The sequence below is a fragment of the Amblyomma americanum genome, chromosome 10 (genome assembly GCF_052857255.1).
Source record: "Amblyomma americanum isolate KBUSLIRL-KWMA chromosome 10, ASM5285725v1, whole genome shotgun sequence".
In the NCBI taxonomy this organism is placed as follows: Eukaryota; Metazoa; Arthropoda; class Arachnida; order Ixodida; family Ixodidae; genus Amblyomma; species Amblyomma americanum.
In genome coordinates this window covers 93,364,302-93,388,713 of record NC_135506.1, presented here as the reverse complement: position 1 = coordinate 93,388,713, position 24,412 = coordinate 93,364,302, and the positions used below count along the sequence as shown (strand labels likewise).

The following is a 24,412-nucleotide window of genomic DNA, read 5'->3' as shown; positions in this document are numbered from 1 at the left end:
TGGTATTTTATGCTAATGTCACACATTCCGGTGACTAAGTAGTAATCACTGGACAGGTACTAACAACATAGTAAGCAAGAATCATGCATGTGGTAACCAGGTTGTAAGCTTGGACAGTAACGGGACGGGGTAACCCATGAAGGAGGGCACACTACACACACCTTAGCGTGGCAAAGTTTTAAGATGCAAAACCAAGTGAAACAAAACGAAGCATATCACAATAAAAGCAGCTCGAAGCACCATGCTGTTTCAACTTTGCCTAGCCGAACAAACGACTGCCATTTTTTAATGTGAAAGCATTTCTTGGCTCATGACATTGTTTTCTGTGCGTCGAGTGCCTCAATAGAAAGTGTGCACTCCTATAGTTGTAGAGCAACACGGGTCACACGATCCCTACTAGTTCTTGTGGCACAAACAGCCACCCACCAGTGCATTGGCACATTGCTTAACCACTGTGCCAGTGCGCTGGTAGTGGTATGAGCACTCACCGCCGTCTATGAACGTTCAGTATAGAGAATAACCATTTGTACATCTACCGTATTTACTCGAATGTAACGCTAGTGGTGACTTTACATGCTACCTAGGGGGAAAAAACAAAACAACGAATGTAACGCGAGGCCTAAGGACGCAAAACAAAGTACCTTTAATAGAAATCGTGGCCAACATGCTTATTCATCTTCCCTGCTTTCGGAGTCCTCCTTTTCGCTATCGAAGTGGTAACTTCTGTCATATCGATGTTGTTTGCCGCAGGGAGAATCCATTCCTCTTCATGAACGTTTGGGCCCATCCACGAGATGCTCTAAACTTCCCATCTCCCGAGCAACGTCTCTAACTTTCCAACGGATCAGCTCGGCACTGACCCCCCGAGATGGTTGCGCTGCTCGATAATAAAGCCTGCCACTTTTTATTACAGCTCAACGTGATGGCCGTGGCGAGGCCCACAAAATCCTTTGTGGTCAGGCTCACATTTTAAAAGCCCTCCCGCTGCATCCGCCATGAGCGGATGGTTGACTCGTTGAGGTCAAGTATTCTGGCTGCCCCAGAATTCCCGACCTCTTCAGCTAACAGGATCGCCTTTTAAAACGAGAGTCGCTACAAGAAAAGGTGTGACGATGCGTTCAACGCAACGCCGCAACGAACACAAAAAATGACAGAGAACAACGTACCAACGCTTTGACTTTGGATGGATGAGGATTTGGCTTCCGTGGTACCCATGTTACCAGCATAAGGTCGCAAAGCTGCGGAAACCAAAACCAAACTGATTGCTTTGAAATGGCTGCACCGTGACACTGCTCTAGACCAATCCAAGTGTGGTATGCGATTATAACGCGAGGGTAGACTTTAAGGGGAAAAAATCAGGGAAAAAACACGCTACATTCGAGTAAATACGGTAATATAGGTATTGACCCACGGAGAAGCTCCGAATGGTGTGTGGCTTGGTGGCCACTGCAAACTAAGTTAAACAAACGCACTAACAGAAAGAGCAGTAGTGCACAATGCTTTTGTATTTCTCCATTAAAGTAGATTCAGTGCTCTCAGTATACTCTTTTAATGAGAGATTGAACATTATGAAGCAAGTCGTAGGCTATGGACGCCGTAGTGAATGGCTCCGAATTAATTGAGATAATCTGGGATTCTTTAACATCATTCACATCCCACGGCAGACGGACGTTTTCGCATTTCGCTTCCATTGAAATACGATAACAGCGGCCGATATCGAACTCCCTGCCTTGGAATCGGCGGCCGAACGCTAAATCCACTGAGCCGTCATACCAGGTACACTGATGTCATGATTTGCGTCGACTACTCTGTATGCATTATGTCAATAACTTCTCCCGATAAGGTTTTGCAGCACCTTTGTTTTGATGTAACAAAATTCTTTACTTATTTCTGATTTGCGAGATAAGCTTGCGGAATGAAAATGCTCTTTATAGTACTTTTTTTCCCAAAAAATTTTGTATTCTTCTGGGGAGGAAAACAAAACTGCTTTTTTTTTTCCTAGCTTCCAAAATTTCTTAACGTTTTACCTCTCTTCTGTGGACGCATGTTCTGTTATACTACAAAAAACTCAGCTACTGCTTCCGAAAAATTGATGTGAAAAAGTTAGTGTTCAAACCCATTTGGGCAAAAGGCTCATTAGGTGTGTCATGAAGGCTGTGCTTGTTCCAAGATAAAACTGTCAGCACCGTATCTTCTGGTTTTCTTTCGTGTGTGACTCGAAATTTTCAGTTTCAAGTACACCTCAAGACATTAGGTGGTGTTAGTATTTTGTGATGTCAGAGTGCTCATGTGAACTGTTTACATCCGTCTGTTTCTTGGCTTATATTCAGTAGATGCCATGGTAAAGCAAAATCGCCACTTTGTATATGTTCGGGTGTTGTTGTAACCACTTTTACATACTTTCTTTTTCATTTTTGCAGCGACTTCGAAGCCATGACAAAGATCAACCCTTCAGCCTGCATATCAGAGGGGATTAACAAAATTATGAAATTGGCGCTAATGAAACTTGTTACTTGTGAAGCAAGCAAGTTGGATTCTCTGCGAAGTGCCGCAGAAATTGCACCGGAGAGGCTGCGAACACGACGTGAGTAGTGTTACAAAGGCTTTATTGGTATATTTCAGAGCTACACTCCATGTCAAATTATTTTTGCAGGGTTTCATCTTATAGGCTTAGCAGTACAGTAATCTGTGGTTAAAGGCCTGGTTCTTTCGAGGTTTGCAACTCGTATCTTGTCCTATAAATGGAAAGAATTTGGTGGCATGTCGCTTGGTGTGCGGAATGAAAAAAAAAAAAAACTGGTGTAGTATAGCACAATTACCTGTGTTGAAAAGGCACATTGTGCGCTATTTCAAGCACTGTGCAATATTTTTAGACCTGTGGGAATGATATTCAGGATGCAACGGAGATAAATAAGATTGTGTTAACCTAGCAGAAATTTTCTGTTGCTTGTGGGCACAGAAGATTACAAAGTGAATCACTTTCAAAACAGCCTTTGTCACATATTTAGGGAACTTTAAAAATACTAACTAAAAAAAAGTGCAATCAAGCATTCCCCTTAAATGTTTTTCTTTTGCAGACATCCAAACGGTTGCAGTTCTGCGAATGCTGTCTGCAAATGTAAACGAACTAAACGGGTTGTCAGCCTTGTTTGTGCAAGAGGAGGCAAGTTTCTTGATTTTGTGCTGCTAGAATGCGTGTGTAGTAGTAATGAGCTTTGCTGAAACACTGGTAAAAGACATTGCTGAGCTTTGCTGTGATACAAACAGGGGAAGCCTCTAATATCGGTTCAATTACTCTCGTATAATGGTGGAATGTTTATTAGCAAATATATTATAAATAAATAAAACTAATAAAGTTGTCATAAAAAAATTTAGTGCTGCTGGTTGGGGTCTAAAAATTAGCATTGTGCATAAACCAAAATTGCATGCATAAATATCAGAAAAGCCAATTGTAATAACATTATTTGTATTGCTTTGAAAAAGTGTATAACGTACAGATAACTTTATAAAGGGTGATTTATGCATGGAGTGATGAGAATGAATTAATCCCTCATGAGCTGTTTCTAATATTGCAATATTTTCTGGCTACCACAGGACTTGAGCGTTCCTGCAACACCGTGCATCGTGTTCACTGGACAGGAGATTGAGGAGGCGGATTTTCTCTATTTAGAGGTGGACCGTGGGAAGTTGTTCAGGGTGAAGCACGCGGAGGAGGGACTGGCAGCTGTTCTGTCGGCCTACTGGCTTTTTAATGTCCAGTACGAGCGGAAATTATTTAACACACTTGTTGTGTTAGAACGCCTGTTTCTTGTGCTTGCCCTAACCACACCCAGAGTGGTGGCCACGAAGTTTCTGAACAAGATTGCAAAAAGTGTGTAAAATATAGGCGAGGTGATTTTCTGTGCTATGTTGTTGCATTGTGATAAAGGAGTATAGACACCTAACTTTTGGGTATGTGTTTGCTTGTTTGTAGTTGTGCGTAAGGCATTATTATACATGGATTACCGCCTGGTATTCTCCTATGACTGCTGAATAATTTATCTGATTCCTTTCTCCTGCTGTTTCGGTTTCATCAGCCGAATGAGGACTGTGACATCAACTTGTGCTTACAGGTCACATGAGACATGAAAAAAACTGCAATATAATCACTGCTTCCACATTTATTGTCATTCCAGCTCTTGAGGAAGGCTTGCTTCAGCACTGCAGTGAATTAAAACGAAGCAGCAATTATATGGACATTTTTTCATGCCTCACGTGACACAAAAGCACTCTTTGAGCCATCGTTCGGCTAAAACTGAAACAACATGACAGAAAAAATTCGATTATAAATTATTTAGCGGTCATAGGCAAACATCACATGGTGATCATGGTGGGTGGAACAGTGCGAACAGACGATAGACGAGAAGAGAAGACACAGACAAGCGCTTACTCGCAACTAATGTTTTTATTAGGAACATACATTTTATATCCAAAAACACGTGACATATCAGGCACATAGCAATTGCATTGGCACTTTTCAATGGTTACCTCGCAGAATTCAATGGTTACATCATGAATTGTCTAAAAAAGAAACCTCCTTATCAACAAGAATCAAGGAAGGCTGGCTCACACACTGCGCTTGTCTTTTCCGAATGAAATATGCCTCCATTATTTCCCCGGTTGTTTTTTTCTTTATGGCGAAACAAAATTTTGTTTTGGTGACCAGGGGGCGGCATTTTTTCTTTTTCTCCTGTTTTCCGCACTCTTGGCTGTGATCTTTCAGATGGGAATAACTTGAATCCGAGAGCGAATTCAAGTGTTCCCGCAACCGAATATTAATGCAACGGCCAGTTTGGCCTATGTAAACTTTCTTACAAGAGAGTGGAAGCTCATAAACGACTGAACATGCGCAATCGACCAACCGTGACCTGTGCGCCACTTGGCAATGGAACGGGCTAGCTCTTTTTATATGTTCGTGGCGATTGCTAATGGCTCGGCATAGCCCCCTCAACTTATACGGCGCCGAAAAAACAACGTCTACATCGAAACGACCAGCCACAACTTTCAAATTGTGCGCTATCTTGTGTGCATATGGAATAACAGCTAGATTCTTATGTGACCTTTCATTTTTTGGTTTTCTAAATTCTGCCCTTACCAATAGCAAAAGTTTTTCACAAGTTGATGAAATAACAATGTCTGGAAAACCTGCGCTTTTTAGCCTACGTACTTGTGACAGCACACTATCTGTAACGCAATGGTGACATGAATGCTGAAGGCTAGAGTGAATGCAAGACAGCGCTTGTCTGTGTCTTCTCTTCTCGTCTAGCGTCTGTTCGCGCTGTTCCATCCACCATGAACTGTTACCAACTAGCCCAACTTTCCATCCTTCTTCATCACATGGTGATTCATAGTAGTAGTGTCTTCGGCATTTACGCTTCTATAACAGAACTATGCCTGCACTCATACTGTACAAGGCTTCCTGTGCCGCACATGCCTCAAAATGAGGAAAATGTGGCCAGCTGCTGTATGGTGTGTATTACCGCCTTTGTTGTGAAGTAAGTGTATGTTACTATCGAAGTGGTCAGCATTGTTTTCCGTATTGAATTTTTACTGCAGGCATGTCTGGATGGTGACCATACATGCATATCCGGCACATGCATGTGTGCATGCGTACGAAGCGTAGAGACGTACTCCCCTTCTGTTTCGCCGGAAGCTTCGGCTCGGCAGCGAGAATGGTGACTGGCGGCGATCACGTCCATGCAGGATTTTTAGTGCGTCGCCAGGAGGGATAATGCCTCATGGAATTGGGCAGTGCGAGGCAGTTCGTGAACACTTTTTTTAATAATAATAAAATTTTTGTTTCCTCATTCCAATACAAATGCGGGCCTGTCAAAGAATTAGAAGGCTAAAGTGGCAGCGCCCGGCAGCAGGCGGCACAAAACTCATGCACCGAGCACAAAAATTGAAAAAAAAAAACAAACAAACAAAAAACAAGAAAACAAAAAGGGGTGGTGAGAAAACTAAAATGAATTCGAAAAGCGCGGACGCAAAAATGCACACAAGCGGAGAGAAAACAAACAAAGAAAACGAAGAAAAATGTAAAATCATAGTATCAAAACAGAATGCTGGAGCTAAAAACGTAATTTGCCAAGACGACCTTTCACTATTTTTTTTGGAGTTAGCAGGAAACATTTCTTTAGGTAACCGGTTGAGAACAGAAGGAACATAATGCTTTCGCAGACGCTGGCCGTACCGTAAATGTGACCGTTCTGAATTCACACAAAATCGTAGGCCTTTGCCTTGGCTGCAGTACGTGAAGCCGAAAAAAGTTCTCTGTTGCTTTTTGAAAGGTTCTCGGCGAAGAACAACTTGGAGTGTTCATTGCTTTGATCCAAGGATCGGAGTTTTGACCGAGCAAGCAGCCACTTATCTCGAATGCTGAAGGCTGAAAATCTTACTAGAACGGGAGCAGGACCGTTCCTACCAGGGGCAAGCCTATGCACAGCCACCACCTGATCCTTTGAGAAGGAATCAATTGCAAGCTCAACACTCAAATCCTTCAGGACGTCCATCAGGTTTTCATCCGGGTTTGTGGGCAGGCGATGTATCTCTAGGTTGGACATCCTGCTGTATTGTTCAGATTCATTTAAATCGGATTGTAGTTCCAGGATAGTTGAGGCCTGAGATGTGACACATGTTTCCAGGGACTGCACCTGATTGGTCAGCTCAGCAATGGTCTCATCTCGAGCCAGAGAACGAGCCAGAAGCGGGTCATAGTTTTAGAAAGGCCATCAAGAGATGACTGAACTTCATTCACCACAGATTTCATAAATTCGACTTCAGGTTTCAACGAAAGAAGTTCATCCAATTTTAGGTCTAACAAGGAAATATAGCCTACCCGTTCGTTGATCGACAGCAATACCTCAATTCTTTCGTTGATAGCAGCAAATTGCTCAGATGTGCTGGAGGAATCAGCCTGGGAAAAAAGTACCAACACGGCACTGCTTGCACCGCCATTTATCAAGTTTTGCTCCCTTAGAAGAGTAAGTAGTATCTGCAACCCCAAAGCAGTCCTGACCCAAATGATAGTGGCCAGAGCAGCTACAACATATCAGATATCTACAATCAGCAGCAAAGGACATTAATCAGTGAGCACGATCTCCCTCTGACATGGCAAAACACTACAAAGTTTGCAGTTGGCAGCAGAAATATAGAAGAAAAAAAATTACACAACGGTTCTCAACGCTCACCTGCGTGACAGAGTGTGGTTAGTACATGACCATAATATGCCGCCAACTGCAACGACTGTCCGGATTCTGAGGTTTTTTGAAGTCCGAGATGATCGATGTAGCGCCCCAAGCGGAAGCCCACCAATCCACGTTGATGAGAACGGCTCCCTCGATTTCGCTGACACTTCTAGATGCGCCAGAGCGGGCAAAGGGATGCTCGCAGCGATCACAATTAGGACAATCTTGATCTTGAGGGGACACCGAAGGCAAACGATGCAATAGATCTGCGTGACAGAGTGTGGTCAGTACATGGCCATAATATGCCGCCAAGAGCAACGACTGTCCGGATTCTGAGGTTTTTTGAAGTCCGAGATGATCGATGTAGCACCCCAAGGGGAAGACCACCAATCCACGTTGATGAGAACGGCCCCGTCGATTTCGCTGACACTTCTAGATGCGCCAGAGCGGGCAAAGGGATGCTCGCAGCGATCACAATTAGGACAATCTTGATCTTGAGGGGACACCGAAGGCAAACGATGCAATAGATCTGCGTGACAGAGTGTGGTCAGTACATGGCCATAATATGCCGCCAAGTGCAACGACTGTCCGGATTCCGATGTTTTTTGAAGTCCGAGATGATCAATGTAGCGCCCCAAGCGAAAGCCCACCAATCCACGTTGATGAGAACGGCCCCCTCGATTTCGCTGACACTTCTAGATGCGCCAGAGCGGGGCAAAGGGATGCTCGCAGCGATCACAATTAGAACAATCTTGATCTTGAGGGGACACCGAAGGCAAACGATGCAATAGATCTGCGTGACAGAGTGTGGTCAGTACATGGCCATAATATTCCGCCAAGTGGAACGACTGTCCGGATTCTGAGGTTTTTTGAAGTCCGAGATGATCGATGTAGCGCCCCAAGCGGAAGCCCACCAATCCACGTTGATGAGAACGGCCCCCTCGATTTCGCTGACACTTCTAGATGCGCCAGAGCGGGCAAAGGGATGCTCGCAGCGATCACAATTAGGACAATCTTGATCTTGAGGGGACACCGAAGGCAAACGATGCAATAGATCTGCGTGACAGAGTGTGGTCAGTACATGGCCATAATATGCCGCCAAGTGCAACGACTGTCCGGATTCCGAGGCTTTTTCAAGTCCGAGATGATCGATGTAGCGCCCCAAGCGGAAGCCCACCAATCCACGTTGATGAGAACAGCCCCCTCGATTTCGCTGACACTTCTAGATGCGCCAGAGCGGGCAAAGGGATGCTCGCAGCGATCACAATTAGAACAATCTTGATCTTGAGGGGACACCGAAGGCAAACGATGCAATAGATCTGCATGACAGAGTGTGGTCAGTACATGGCCATAATATGTCGCCAAGTGCAACGACTGTCCGGATTCTGAGGTTTTTTGAAGTCCGAGATGATCGATGTAGCGCCCCAAGCGGAAGCCCACCAATCCACGTTGATGAGAACGGCCCCCTCGATTTCGCTGACACTTCTAGATGCGCCAAAGCGGGCAAAGGGATGCTCGCAGCGATCACAATTAGGACAATCTTGATCTTGAGGGGACACCGAAGGCAAACGATGCAATAGATCTGCGTGACAGAGTGTGGTCAGTACATGGCCATAATATGCCGCCAAGTGCAACGACTGTCCGGATTCCGATGTTTTTTGAAGTCCGAGATGATCGATGTAGCGCCCCAAGCGGAAGCCCACCAATCCACGTTGATGAGAACGGCCCCCTCGATTTCGCTGACACTTCTAGATGCGCCAGAGCGGGCAAAGGGATGCTCGCAGCGATCACAATTAGGACAACCTTGATCTTGAGGGGACACCGAAAGCAAACGATGCAATAGATCTGCGTGACAGAGTGTGGTCAGTACATGGCCATAATATGCCGCCAAGTGCAACGACTGTCCGGATTCCGAGGCTTTTTCAAGTCCGAGATGATCGATGTAGCGCCCCAAGCGGAAGCCCACCAATCCACGTTGATGAGAACGGCCCCCTCGATTTCGCTGACACTTCTAGATGCGCCAGAGCGGGCAAAGGGATGCTCGCAGCGATCACAATTAGGACAATCTTGATCTTGAGGGGACACCGAAGGCAAACGATGCAATAGATCTGCGTGACAGAGTGTGGTCAGTACATGGCCATAATATGCCGCCAAGTGCAACGACTGTCCGGATTCCGAGGCTTTTTGAAGTCCGAGATGATCGATGTAGCGCCCCAAGCGGAAGCCCACCAATCCACGTTGATGAGAACGGCCCCCTCGATTTCGCTGACACTTCAAGATGCGCCAGAGCGGGCAAAGGGATGCTCGCAGCGATCACAATTAGGACAGTCTTGATCTTGAGGGGACACCGAAGGCAAACGATGCAATAGATCTGCGTGACAGAGTGTGGTCAGTACATGGCCATAATATGCCGCCAAGTGCAACGACTGTCCGGATTCCGATGTTTTTTGAAGTCCGAGATGATCGATGTAGCGCCCCAAGGGGATGCCCACCAATCCACGTTGATGAGAACGGCCCCCTCGATTTCGCTGACACATCAAGATGCGCTAGAGCGGGCAAAGGGATGCTCGCAGCGATCACAATTAGGACAATCTTGATCTTGAGGGGACACCAAAGGCAAACGATGCAATAGATCTGCGTGACAGAGTGTGGTCAGTACATGGCCATAATATGCCGCCAAGTGCAACGACTGTCCGGATTCCGATGTTTTTTGAAGTCCGAGATGATCGATGTAGCGCCCCAAGCGGAAGCCCACCAATCCACGTTGATGAGAACGGCCCCCTAGATTTCGCTGACACTTCTAGATGCGCCAGAGCGGGCAAAGGGATGCTCGCAGCGATCACAATTAGGACAATCTTGATCTTGAGGGGACACCGAAGGCAAACGATGCAACAGACCTGCGTGACAGAGTGTGGTCAGTACATGGCCATAATAATATGGGGGGGGGGGGGTCGTAGCCGTGGGTGTCGGAGTGCACGGCGGTAGTGAGGTGTAGAAGAATCGCTAACGTTCAGTTGCCGAGCACTTAAGTACAATGGCCTTCCGTCGGTCTGCTGCAGCGTGGAAGCATCCGACACCGCCATGTAGTTGCGGAACGCCACCTCCCATTACGCTCATGGAACAGCAGGATGACCAGGAGTCGGAAGAGGGCGGCACCTGGTGATCCAAGAAATTCATGACGGAAGAAAAAACGACACTTCAAGCAGCATCCTCATCGCCAAAATATCTTGTATCGTCCTAAGCATGCAGAACACAGGACACGTAGCACTAAGCGTCCGTTAAGCAAGCAGTTCTCAAGTCTTCATTGCGCACGCATCGCGCTTCCTGTTTATAAGAGTATTTTTTAATGAACAGTCGTTATTGCTTTATGGGGCTCTGCAGTTTGGCTTTTCGTCTTGCAACACAGCAAAGGAAATTCACTTTTCTCTCATTCGTGCTGGCGAACAGCAAAACATGCCCGTACGCTGTGAGTGCACGGTAATAAACCGTAGGCACTTTATACTGTTACGCGGCGGCCAGCCGATGGCAAGACGATTTAATGGCCGCTGGCCTAGAGCGAGCGCTCCGTTCCGCTCTCTCAGCCTCTTCGTGACACTATCTGGGGCCACCGAGCTATCGTCCTGATAGTGAATGAAAAACACTGAGAGGCGCGCGAAGTTGTGACGAGCTCGAGAGGACGGCACAACAGAAATGGCTAGGTAGTGTAGTGCTGGCCGCCACAACTAAATATATGAGCCAATGAGTCCTGGTTCACGAAGGTTCCGGGCCGCAGGTCACAGGAGCCGATGGCCTAGGCCCTTGCACGCGCCGAACGCCATGGGCACCGGAACGGTGTCTTCACATGCGAGCGGCGTCTCGGGTCGGTAGGTCCGGTCCTTGCGTTAGGCGCAATTCCTCGTGTCATGTGATGTGGGCGGGGGAGCAACAGCGAGCGCGGTTCGGGTCTGGCAGGCTGGGGCACGGCCGGGTGGGGCTGACCAGGAACCTACAACCGACGGAAAGATGCAAACACAGGGCTCCGAAGCACGATGACCAGGAACATGAGATTTGGATTGTACCTGGAAAGCTCCACCAAATGTTACGTGGCGGCCAGCCGAATATTCACGCGCGATGAACGATGGCAAAGAAATGATTTAATAGCCGCTGGCCTAGCGCGAGCGCTCCGTCCCGCGCCACTGCTAATTTGTTCTGCTTCGTGAGAATAGTAATCCTGAACCCTTCTATACGGCGCCTCTTTCTTCCATCCTTCGTTCCTGTTTTCATCTCTTCATTCGATAACGCCGTGGTTGAGATGTCTACCTAGTGTAAGGCAATTGCCATGCTTAATCATTCCTCATATCCGAATTATTTGTTTACAAGCTGACCTTTAAAATAAACACCGATGGTGCAGTGAGTCGTACTTACCTTCTTGAAGTTGGAAACTTGTGGCCACACATCCTGCATTGCGATCAGGCCGTGCAGCGAAACAATGCAGCCTTTAAAGGTCAACACATTTACTAACAAAGACGCTAAATCCGTAAACAAGATTGAAAATCCCTAGGTTTAGAGATAAATCCCTAAGCTTTTCATCACTATGTGTAGTAATTATTATAATAATGAGAGGGGCAGGGGTTGATGAAGAGAGGGTTGCACAGCGCCCCATTTCCATTTAAAAAATCACCACAATGGCGCTGTGCGCAGGAATGGGATTAAAAGGACAGATGAGAGGAGGGGACCAGTTGGGTAAGGGGGAAAGTGAAGGGTCATCATCACTGCCCTCCCTCCTGGAGTGCGGAGCAAAGAAGAAAGAGGGAGAGAGAGGAGCATCGAATGCACAACGGAATCCTGCGAATGCTGCCGTTCAATATGACTATAGGTAGGTGTTCCCGGTTAGCCACGGCAACCGAAATGGTTCATCGTAAGCTGTTGTAACTGACTCCTTGGTTGCTTCATAGCACGCAAACACCGGCTTTGTGGTGGCCCTGACAGAGTATTCGCTGACTCAATGCTTGATGGGAGCATGCGAGATGAAGGGCCCCAGCTGCTGCTGCCAAGCTTGTACTCGCTCGAAGTGCTAGTCGGTTGGGATGAGGTTAGCACAGATTTATTTTATTTATTCATTTACACATACGGTATCCCCGTGAGGGGCTATCGCAGGAGTTGGGATATGAAACACATATAAAGCGCGTGTATACATGCTTTCATTCATGTACACGTACGTTACATATATAAAAAGTATCTAGAAAAAATGATACAAGATGCCCTTGCTCAAAAATCAGCGTCCTTCTACGGCATCCAGAAATTTCTGAAATGGAAGTGAACGGATTTCATTAGGCAAGAAGTTTAAGCTTTCGATGACTCGTGGGAAAAAACTGTTTATATGTTTCAGTGCGCGTGTAAATAGAAGAAATATTTTAGTTTGTAATGACGCCTAGCTGTTAACGGTTTAGAAAAACTGATGTGCGGACTCAGTGCAACCAGGCATGGCGAGTTAAGCAGACTGAATATGTACTTGAGGCATTCGCTATATCGAATTGTTGCAAGTGTGGTTAATGGTAAAGCATGAATGTTAGGCTACAGTGAGAAATATTTGTCTTAACGATGGCAGATAAAGCGAGTTGCTTTCTTCTGAAAGACGTTGTTCGACCTACTGTCGCCTCAGCTCTGTTTCTTTACCTAATTTGGCCTAATTTACCTAGTTTTATTTGAATAATCGAGGACGGCAGAATATTCAAGGCGGTACTGTCCCTATGGGAAAAGTACGGCTGCTCCGGCGCCGGAAAGCCTAAAGGGATCACGCCAATCTAAAGAGGCTGGCTCGGAAGAGGTGGCCATGGCTTCCCAGGCCATGGAGCGACCATAACATGGAGACTTCCACACGTCCAGTGAGACCTCAACACTTAGTGGGGATCAGTCAGCGATCGTGGATGCTGACGAGTCAGTGGCCGATATATGGCTGACGTGGACAACGAGGGCTTTAAGCTGGTGAGTGATCGCAAGCAACAAATGACCGAGATCCCGTTAGTGGTTCAGCCCACAGAGAAAGGGGTTGATTTAAGAGTGAGGAATCGCACCTTGCTTTTCGCGGCCATTCAATCACTGCTGGGATCAGCTTCGATTCGTAGTGGATTCACCATGCACGGGGCTCTTATGCTGGATGTCTTTACGGAAGAGCAGGTTGTCAAGCTTCCGCAATGCTCTCAGACCTCCAGCAAAAAGTGTCCATGTTCCTAAGTGACCGGATCACAGCCAGACTCGACGGCAAGGGGGACTCTATGTACAAGTGACAAAAACAGCTACTGCGGCCAAGAGTGTGTCCCCGTCGGCATATTTTGTTGATGTTGTGAGTGCGTTGCGCAAAATAAGGAGCTCAAAAATCAAGCTGTGTCTGACCTTCTTCATGTTTTGTTTGGGGCCCTGCGTTCACATGTTCCAGCGATGGCGCCTGGTAACCTGAAGAACTTCCTACAGCTGGTGCTTTCTTTTGAGTCCCTAATTTCCACCTTCGCAGCGAACTTCCTTGCGATCTAATATAGATGGGGTTAAACCTCGTGGATCTAATCTGCACCGAAAAGTGCCGTTTATATTGCAATGAAACTGCGCTGGGATTTTAAGTCGGTTAGCTGAACTAAAACTATTCTTGAAAGAGACTTGTGTTCCAGTATTGTTCCTCTCAGAAGCTGGCCTGCCAAGCGTGAGATGTTTGACTGGATATGTCGCCCATAAAAACTGCAGCATAAAGTCATTTCCTGCATGAAGTGCCGCGCTTTACATAAAAAGAGAAATTCCACATGTTTCTCTAAGCGTTGCCGATCTTTGCACGGATGACATTGAGGTAGCGGCTGTGAAACACAGCTCGGCTTTCGAACCCTTTCTATTGCATCCGTGTACGTGTCCCCGCGGAAGAAGGTAGCATTGTATTTGTTTCTACAGCAGCTCTGCGACCGCTGCCCAGCTCCTCGAATCATCTGGTGTGATTTCAACGCCCATCATCCCGTCTGGGGCGACAGAAACACGAATTCCCGTGGACGCAAACTCGTAGACGTTATTGACAGTTTGGACCTGTGTGTTGCCAATGACGGAAGCCCCATTTTCTTCCGGCCTCCAGCCTCAGCGACAGCTATAGACCTGACACTGCATTCACCTGACGTCAGCGTGAGATGGTCAACAGCGCCTGACCGCATTGGAAGTGGTCACTATCCGATTGTTGTGTTTGCTGCCGACTTTCATATGCATCCCAGTCAAAACACACTACAGGATTCGAAGACAGAAAATTTCTGTAGTTTGTAGACTTGTCGTATTTTGGGCATGTCTTGTGTAGTCTGTCTTGTCATTTGTAGTCTGTCTTGTCTTTTATAGTCTGTCTTTTGTAGTCTGTCTTGACTTCTGTAGCCTGTCTTGTATTCTGCAGTTTGCCTTGTCTTCTGTAGTATGCCTTGCGTAGTGCTCGTACACCGTGTCGCAGTCGTTACTGTGTCACCTGTCAATTAACACAGGATTTAGGGGTTCTGGAGTAGGCAATGCACAAAAAACACAGCTCGTTAATGGATGCCTGTCAATTAACACAAGCTTTGTGCATTCCAGAGTAATTCATGCACAAAGCCACTAGAATTGAAATGAAAATGATCAATTTTTATTTACTGTTTTGAGCTTTTTTTGAGCTTGATGATGCATGCTGTCCGGTGTTGTCCTGGCCGCAGGTTCCTAGATACATCGACCATGAGCCAAGAAAAGTGGTCTTTGTCTTGGCTGAAAAAACAAAAAATAGAGATCACCGCAGCTACCTGCACAAAAAATGTGAAAGCGTTGACGCCCCCTCGACACTGGACGCCTTTCAAATTTCGCGTCATGGTTGTTTTCTCGTTGAATTGATTGGTTATCAATTAACTCTTATTTTACCCTCATTTGACCCCAGCGACCATTTCGAGTTTTCAAATTTTCCGCCATGCATTGTTCCCGCCCACTAACTGAATACCAGCCCAGTCTAATCATCCGTTCATTGCCTTTTGCTTCTCATTAATTACCTAATTGCCTCTAATTTATCATTTTTCCCATCTCCTGGTTACGTATAGGTCACTTATCACTGGTCACGTGATTGCTCATTTCGAGTTTTCAAACTTGGCGCCAAGCTTTGGCTTTGTCCATAATTCCAGTTTTTCAAATTTGGCGCTACGCTGTAGTTCCACCTACTTTCAGCGTTTTCAAATTTTGCGGCACTTTTTCTCTGGCCCAGCCACTTTTTGGACATTTTAGGCTGTAAATAATTATCCGATTACGAATTTTTTCCCCGCAGCATCCTCACACCATCCTCTTCCGATCACAACCACTCGTATGACGCTACCTCTTCTGAGTTGCCCACAACTGCTGCGAACACGGCCCCCGGCAACATAGCCTAGTAATATTCTCACTTTATTTAAAATGTTGTAATACTGAACAAGGCTCTCGACTGGTCGAGTTGGTACTAACTCACCTTAAAAACAGCCAGAAGAAACAACACACTAGAAGACATGAGCTCAAGAAGAGGCTGGACTAACAAAAATTTAATTGAAGGTTTTGATTATTTGATTTGTGAGGGTTTAATGTCCCAAAGCGACTCTGGCTCTGAGGGACGTCGTAGTGGAGGGCTCCGGAAATTTCGACCACCTGCGGTTCTTTAGCATGCACTGACAACGCGCAGTACACGGCCTCTAAAATTTCGCATCGATCGAAATTCGACTGCCACAGGTAGGATCGAGCCTGCGCCTTTCGGGACAGCAGCCTAGCGTCATAACCACTGAGCCACGGCGGTGGCATCATTGAAGGAAAGCCGCAAAAGAAGACCCGCGAAGTGATACGGGCGCACAATAACCCAAAGCAGTGAAAGGGCGACTTGTAATCAAAAGTCATTGGCGTACTGATGAATCATCTAAAAAAGCAAATTTCTTACGGTGAAGGTTTACCGATGGCTTAGCCACACGTGCCCTTAGCCTTACCGATGTAGTAAGCCTCAACTATCTACCGAGAGATTTATCCCTTCCGTAAACCACTGATGTGTCGTGGAAATTAGGGGTGCAAAGAGACAGGTCATTGTCAGGTTCGCATTCACAAGATTGTCCGTGCAGTGCCAGATTAGAATTTGTCTTCCCCTATAGAGTGAACGTGCTCAGTGAGGTGCAAATTCAGATATCATCCTGTCTGCCCATAGTAGTTGCAGCCATAAGGCAGTGGAACACAATAAACTCCATTGCTTTTGCAAGTGGTGAACCTTTTCTTGTGACACTGTCCATTGTGGACGGTTACCCATAGTTTCATCAAGCCTTTTCTTAATGGTGGCACAAAGGCCTCCTGTCTTGCACTTAGCTATTAAGACAATAGAAGCATTACGCTTTGCCGCGACTTTCTTGAGACTGAAATACTATGGAAGTAAGGTGTATCAGCATCATCGAGTATGTGTTGCTTACCCTCGAGCGAGTGAAAACATACTATGACAGGTTGGTGAGGTGGCCAAGTGGGAACCCAGCTGCCATTAGCTTGGAAACCTGCTACAAGAATGCGTCCTCAGCACAGTGATGGCATGACTTATGTAAAGCTGATGTCATGCACGCGATTGCACACCCATCAAGTGTTTCGATCTTTACTGACCTTAACCAGCGACAAATACACCTCTTCACCATCCTTCCCCAGCCACCTGTGGTCTGACTCGTTGCTGAAAAGAGCCTTCTCCGATCTTTGACTGTAGCCCCGACAAACAGTCGTCCACAAAGCACAGGTCTGCATCAAGAAACTGCTAACGGTTCTGCTTAGACAGTTCTGATGTAAAAGACAGGTCTTGACCACACGCCTTAAAGACTCCTAAAATATCTTGTGCCACCTTATCTGAGCCTTACATGTCCAGAAAAATAAGGTAGTCATGAACATAACGAAATGCTACTATGCCAAGGTCTTCCAAACCGGGCTCTAATGCCTTATCGACTTAAGCAAAAAAAAAATGTTGCTGAGCAAAGGTAAGACCAGCCTGTAAATACCGCCCTGCCAACTGACAAATGCGGATTTGCAGTAAAAGCACGACGGCCCCATGAAGCGAGCAACCGAAATCACGCAATTGTCTGTAAAAGCATGTTAATTGTTCACCCTGATGCAGTTTTTCACGCTCCTCAGAAGTCTATCACGTGACAATGAATAGTACAGGCCCTCCATGTCGATGCTCACTGCAGAGCACCTGCCCAGGTTGCTGTCTAGAAGAAACTAGAACTCCACTTTTGTGAGTTGGCAGGGCGGTATTTACATCAGAAATCAGGCGTATGCAGAGGGTCCCAGGTCGCACCGTTCCTCCGCGACATTCTTCTGTCCAGAGTCGATACTGCATCAAAGCCCGGTTTGGAACACCTCGGCATAGTAGCATTTCGTTATGTTGACAGCTACCTAATTTTCTTAAACAAGGAGGGCTCAGATAAGTTCGCACAAGACGTTTTAGAAATCTTTAGGCATGCGGGTAAAGCCTATCTTTTACGTCTGAATTTCACTAAGCATAAGCGTTTGCAGTTTCGTGATTTAGACCTGCGCTTTGCGGACGACCAAAGGCGGCCTCTATACCTTGCCTCCACGCCATTTCACACCGTCCCAAGAAAGTTGCACCAAAGTATGATGTTGCTGTTGTCTTGACAGCTAAAAGTGAGGTAGGAGCCCTTTGCGCCTCCGTTCAAACTAGGCTTGATAAACTAAGGGTAATCGCCCGCTATGCACAGTGGCAGATAAAAGATGTTCACCACTTGCAAAAGTAAACAAGTTTTTTGCGTTCCACTGCCTTGTAGCTGAAACTACTATGGGCAGACAGGCAGATGGCTGAATGTGCACTTGGCTGAGAGCACTTTCACTGCATAGAGAGGAAGGCGAATTCTTACCTTACACTGCACATTCAATCTCGTGAATGCAATCGGAGGACGACCTTTCGCTTTGCATGCCTGATTTCCGTGGCACATCAGTGGTTTAGGGAAGTGATAAATCTGTCCCGATATAGTTGAGGCTTACTACATCGGTAAGGCTAAGGACATGTGCCTGGTTAAACTGTCGGTGAATTTGCACTGTAAGGAATTAGTTTTCTATATGGTTTACTAGTACGCCAGTGCCTTTCGATTGTTTTTTTGCCCTCTCATTGCTTTGGGGTTTTGCGTGCGTGCATCTCTTTGCAGGTCTTCTTTTGCCGCTTTTCTTCAATAAAATTTCAGTTGTTAGACCAGCCTCGTCTTGTGCTCATCCCTTGTCCTGTGTTGTGTCTTCCGGCTGGTTTTAAGATGTAATACTGAATGCCGGAAAACAGCCATTTTAGAGTCAGGCGTACTTATAATGGCCGCAGCTATCATTAATGTTCATTTATTACAAAAATAGTACTTACTTCATTAATTTATGCATGAAGTAAATGACACTGCTCTGAAATAAAATAAGGACTAACCCTCATGGCCAAACTGCAGTTACAACAAACAGGGGGAAAGCATAAACCTGCCCCACATGCAAAAGCTTGCACTTCAGGCCAATGCAGAAATCAGATCAGATTACTTCCCAAACTGCATGACACTGGCACGCAAGGAATGTGACAAGCAATAAAACAGCAACAAAAACCGAACGGTAGGTAGCAGCCAATCTCATGCAGACAAGCTACAATGTCAGGCCAACAGAGACGTGGAAGGAGAAATTTGAAAAAAAAAAAGCCACAACAAGCACAATATAATTTTTAAGGTTTTCACAGCACACTGAGCCCTTTAAAAGGGAAATACTTTCCCGAAAAACATAACAGAAGAGGCAATTTTTTTTTTCGACAATCAATATTTTTCATGTACTTCATTGTTCTTGAAGCATGGGCAGGTGCAGAGTAGTCAGTTTATTACATGCATCCCTAAGCAATGCCATGCCAAAAACTGTACTTACAGAAAAATCTTGCCTTACTGAGTGAATACCACTGGTCATCCACTAATTTTCCAGCCTGCTCCAGGTCCCTGGCACAAATCACACGCAACTTGTTGGCTTGCACAACTTCCATGCAACTCTGGGTCTTTAGCTGAACAAAAAGAGAGATCAGCGAGATATCAAATTTTACATGCACAGCTTTGTTTGAATGGCCGACTAAGAAAAACACAGCGTTTTCTGTGAGCGCAACTATTTTTTCACATTACTTTTCTATAGTAAACCACGTTTATCGCGACCTCATGAACACTGACTTGCTGCACGGTCCCAGCACTACTGTGTATTGCTCTATGGTTTCAAATGCTTGTTAGCTCTGAGCCCTTGGGCTTGCAGATAATGGTTAATGCAGAAAACCTCGGAAATGGCAGCCAGAGCTTTGAGCTTCAAGCCATAGGTATTCAGAAGCTCAGTGGTCCTGTGGGAGAACTCTTGGCTGTGTGACACAGTAACAAATGCTGCTCCAGTTACTTTTACTCCTTTGCAAAAAACTCGCACAGCAGGGACCTGCCCTCCAATTTGCATTGCAGGAACAGTCACTGAAATTCAAAGCACACATACTAAATGCACACCTACCTTCCAGCCCAGCTTCATAATAATGGGTATAATTATTGGAATGAAATACCAGTCAGTACATGTAGTTTTCAATTTATCCAAAAATTATAAGCAACCGACAGACAATGAACAATAAAAGAGAAATAAAATAACCAGAATTGTTTAAAAAATCTGTTCAAAAGAAATATGTGACATCCACTACACTCCAGCAGTTCTTCGCCATTGTGCACTTTCAAACCACACTTTCTTACAGGCATATTTGCACAGAAATTGGGCTGAACCTGATCTTTAAGAATCTTTCTTGGGTGCAACAGTAGGGAGATGCCAGGTTTTACCCAAAAACAAAGGGCCCTACGCATTGCATCACAAGCCCAGATGGTGCTCTTGAGTCGCCTCTTATGCTTATGCAAGAAACAGGAACAGAGATATCTTGACTAAATAAAAAAAGAGGAAGCGCAATGCACGTGTAATGCATAGAAGATATAAGCAATACCACACTAAAACACTGGGAGGATTCCAAGAGTAGGCGATTGCATGAATGTGTGGCAATCAGATGTGAAATGAGATGAGGAAATTTGAGGAAAAAGGGTGGTAGCATGTGGCACAGGATACAGTTACCTAAGATGAACTGGAGAACCATTGTTCTGCTCTAATTTTAACGGCACATTCACACGACAGACAAAATCACTAACTCCAGGAAAGGACGGCGCATCATGCGACTCAATGTCAATCACCATTGCAAATGGCACCAGCACCGTGGACTGCACATGAGGAAAAGTAGACATATTTTTTCTCTCAACTTTGAGACCAGTCAGCAGCGCTTTTAAGAGCAAAGTTTTAAAGTACGGCAACATTGGCACTTTGATTTACTGACATGAGGATGCTCGTGAGCGTGCAGGTACCATGTTTGTTTTGCACCAACTGTGTAATTGTGAGGTATGTTTAACTAAAGAGGGGCATCTAACAAGGGCGTGAGCCCTCCGCTAGAGCAGCTCTTCTTTAATTCCCTTCTATATCCCTCCCTTATATCAAGGTTCAAGTGTCCACCAAAATGTGAGACAGTTACTGTTACATTTCCTTCAATTTTCCTCCAACTAATTTTAAATTTTCAAGGATGCAGCTTTAAGAGGGCAGTGGTACAAACTGTGCAGTATAACCATATGCTATGACAATAAACCAGCAATAAATCTGTGCTGACAGCAGCTTGCCCAGTGCATTGCAAGGATGCTATGCCATACAAGGATTGGTGTCATCGTGCAATGTTACATTACTGACTGACAATTTGGTCTCTGTTTCAGAAATACTGGTAAACCATCATTGTAGAGCACAGTGTTTTTAAATGATAAATGAACATATAGGTCCTTTTCCAAGGACACATATGCATACCAGGCAACAGGTGTGCAATGTCAAAGCACGTTTATGTTAACAGCAGCTGCGTCAAGAGCTACATCACCGACTAAGTCTACAGTTCCGGTAATTATAAGCTGAGGTACTGCTGTGAAGTGCATGCAGAGTTTGCATGCATTTCTAAACATAGCTGCTAGCCTATGTTGAAAATAATTTTCTAAATAGGCAGCTAAGATATGCATCACTGAAAAAGAATAACTACCATGAACGGATCAGGAGGGATGACACATCCAAAGGCAGGAAGCACGCATGGCCCAATAGATGCTGGCCGCTGGCAACTGCAAATAAATACATCCAGAGCAACAGCCGTCAGTGGCTGTAGCCATGTCATGAGTGACAAGAGAGGAAATCGTCTACTGCTTTAAAAAGTAAAATTACATGTAATATAAGTAAATAAAAAACAATAAGCTAGCTCAAGACAAAACAAATGAAAAGATTTTATGTAATTCACCCATATACATTCTTTGAGAAGTCACAATGACTTTTATAACCACACTGAAAGATGAGCTGGCTGAACTACTGCACACCAATTTGAATATAGGATGTGCAGGTTTTCATTAATTCCTATCATGGTGCCTTGCACCAATGTCTAGGTATTAAATTCAAAGTTGCAACCAGTCTGCCTTGGTTAAATGGGGAAGAGAGAATGAAAAAAAAGCATGCCTTCACTAGCAAGAAGCTTGATATCTCACAGCACAGCTTAGCATCATAAAAAAATTCGTAGCGCATTTAAAACAAATCCTCATACAATTAAAAACTGCACATATTTGTCGAGTGACAATGCAAGTAAGGGCAAGAGAAACAAAAAATACCAAAGAACACTAGTGAGTGCGGTGAAGGGAGGTCTGTGGGTAGGATCCCGTGCCTGGGAAGAGTTCCGAGCTCGGAGAATCGCCGGCAGCACAGCTGATGGCAAGCAACTAAGAATAAATAACAAAGTGAAAATAAGTAACAAAAAAACATCGACAATGGCGAACGACTTGAATGGGGGCCGCACAAGCGAGGGATAAAGCAAAAAGGTAGAAATCCTAAATAAGTGTGCAGTTGCATCCCCGACGGCTTGCCGTACACAGAAGGAGAGGAAGCATCGACGCTTACAGCTCAGGAGACGCAAGATTGATCTAACTTTGACTTAACACTGCCTCAATTCCTGTTGCGCTGGGGAAGCACAGATAAGTTTACAAATGACAAAGCGAGCAATATGCACCAGCCTTTCGCATGCAATCACTGTCTCAGAATAATTTAGTATGACGAATATTAAGGCACAAGCACTAATCCGATAAGTACCAACCATGAGCAAAATAGTGCGGTGTATGATTGCAGCTGGCCTAGCACGAGCGCTCCGTCGCGCGGCACTTATCGCTCATCGTCTTCTACGCAGTGCAAATCCATGTTTTTGCACTGAGTGTCGAAGTGCTAGCCAGCGAAAGCGTAACTCTGTTGTGATATCTGGTGCCATTTTTATTTACCACGGCACGCGAGTACTAAACGCACATAAAGACAATGAGAACAACACTTGTCATACAGGATATAGGCCCTGCTGTTTTGGCGCCGCATTATAGCTGCGGCAACCGCAGGTGGACTGCCTCCACTCACATCCTTATATAGCCGCATACAAATAGCGCGTGTGAATACAGATCATTAGCAAAGAAACGCAGAGCGGGACTCACCGGTCATGCGATTCATCCAGGCTTAGTAAAACCGCGCAGGAGTCTTCGTTCTCTTTGCAGATGACAAGACGTCGCAGCACTGTCTTTCTTCGTGGCCTACCCTTTGAAACTCACCATTGTTGACAGGCCGAAATCCTGGTCGTTGGCTTCCAAAACACACTCCTGCTCACCTTTCTATTAAATGAGTTCTTCACACGTGTCCGCCGTAGCAATGCCTCAAAGAGGCAAATAGTACAAAACGCGACGCGTCGTTTGCGCTGCAATGGCGCCGGCGGCTGCGCTTTCACGTTGTTGATGATGATGATGGCCTTTCGTTGAATGGCACGTACCCATGGTGGGGGATTGGCCAGAGTATATTGTTGATACAAATACACACATGGGTAAGGAGTGGAATAATTGGATAATTTTTTGAAGAAGGCGGAAATTTGGAGAAAAAAAGGTGAAAGAAAATGGAAATGTAAAAGCCACGAATTCACTTTTTAGCATAAGAATCGACCTGATGCAATGATATACCCGTGATTTAAATCGCACACAGATTTCAAGGCATACCCCTTGGCGCTTGCCCGAAAGGAGAGTAGCATCGGAATAGATAGAGGGAGCCCCAGTCGAGCGAGGGGAATCTCCAAGTATGTTAAGTGAGCCGCCGGCAAAAGAGGAAAGAGTTATCTATAGAATCTATTTCGCCACAAGACTCACAAAGGTTGGTCGGCGATAACCCTGATCGGCATAAATAGAGGTTTAGTCGCGGTATTCTGCAACACAAGAGGGTCATGGACACCTCACATTTCCTCGAAATGCACATCCGCACTCTCCAAGGAAATGTCAGGTGTTGAAAATCCGCTACAGCAAGGAGAGGCTCATGGCTCAAGTATTGGAGGCGCTGGAACCATTGGAAGCGTGCTGCAGTCAAGAAGAGAGTATTGGGTACGATTGGGACAATAGGTCCCCCAAGGCCGGACTTAGCTAAATATCAACCCTCTCATTACAGACAATGCCACAGTGCCCAGGGACCGAGCGAAAACGAACTTCTGTAATATGTGGTGGAAGAAAAAATCGAAGGGAGCGGCTCTTAGGGGTATCCCTCGATTTTTCGAGTGTTGTCAAGACGGAAAGGCTGTCTGAAAGTATAATAACCTGAGATATATTGCAAGGAATCCTGGTTAAGGCCACCTGAATGGCCAGAAACTCGGCTACAAAAATAGGGGCATAGTCTGGGGCCCGAAATGAGTAACTCCAATCGAGAGCCATTGAGTAAATGCCGAGGGCTGCCTTTTCATTTTCCTTGGAGGCGTCTGTAAAAACGGCTATATGGTCAGGAAAATTATCCAGATACTCCTCAATAATCCCTTTTAATACACTGGGAGGCAGATCTTTCGCATTCCCTGGGAGAGTGTCATCAAAGGAGATCACAGGGCCAGCGCGGCGGGGGATAACTGGTAATACAGCATTTAATGATATTGATATTTTGGAATGCAAGGAATTAGTGAACACAACCTGAGGAATCATGTACCTAGGCTAAGAAGTACAAAAGAATAAAGATGGGTTCGTTGTGAAAATGGGGTTAGCCAATCCAGGAACATGCTCTAGAGACCTTAAAAACGTCCGCACAGTAAGAAGCTGAAACCTCGAATTAAGATCAGG

At 45.5% G+C, this 24,412-nt stretch overlaps 1 protein-coding gene across 1 annotated transcript; it reads right to left on the bottom strand.

The window, feature by feature from the left end:
- Window positions 1-10,424: 10,424 nt before the first annotated feature.
- On the bottom strand, window positions 10,425-24,412 carry LOC144108554 (uncharacterized). The gene is made up of 7 exons (XM_077641762.1): window positions 22,772-24,412; window positions 21,914-22,007; window positions 21,304-21,379; window positions 19,107-19,236; window positions 14,847-14,954; window positions 11,631-11,701; window positions 10,425-10,463 (listed from the first exon to the last, which is right to left on the bottom strand). The coding sequence occupies exons 1-7, from the start codon at window positions 22,785-22,787 to the stop codon at window positions 10,425-10,427; spliced, it is 534 nt and encodes a 177-aa protein (XP_077497888.1). The 5' UTR covers window positions 22,788-24,412.

Coding starts and splice junctions, on each gene's coding strand:
- LOC144108554 (XM_077641762.1), bottom strand. Junction 19,237..21,303: donor TCCCTCCTGATCCGTTCATG/GTAGTTATTCTT, acceptor CTTTTTGTTCAG/CTAAAGACCCAGAGTTGCAT. Junction 14,955..19,106: donor CAGTAAGGCAAGATTTTTCT/GTAAGTACAGTT, acceptor TTGTTTTTTCAG/CCAAGACAAAGACCACTTTT.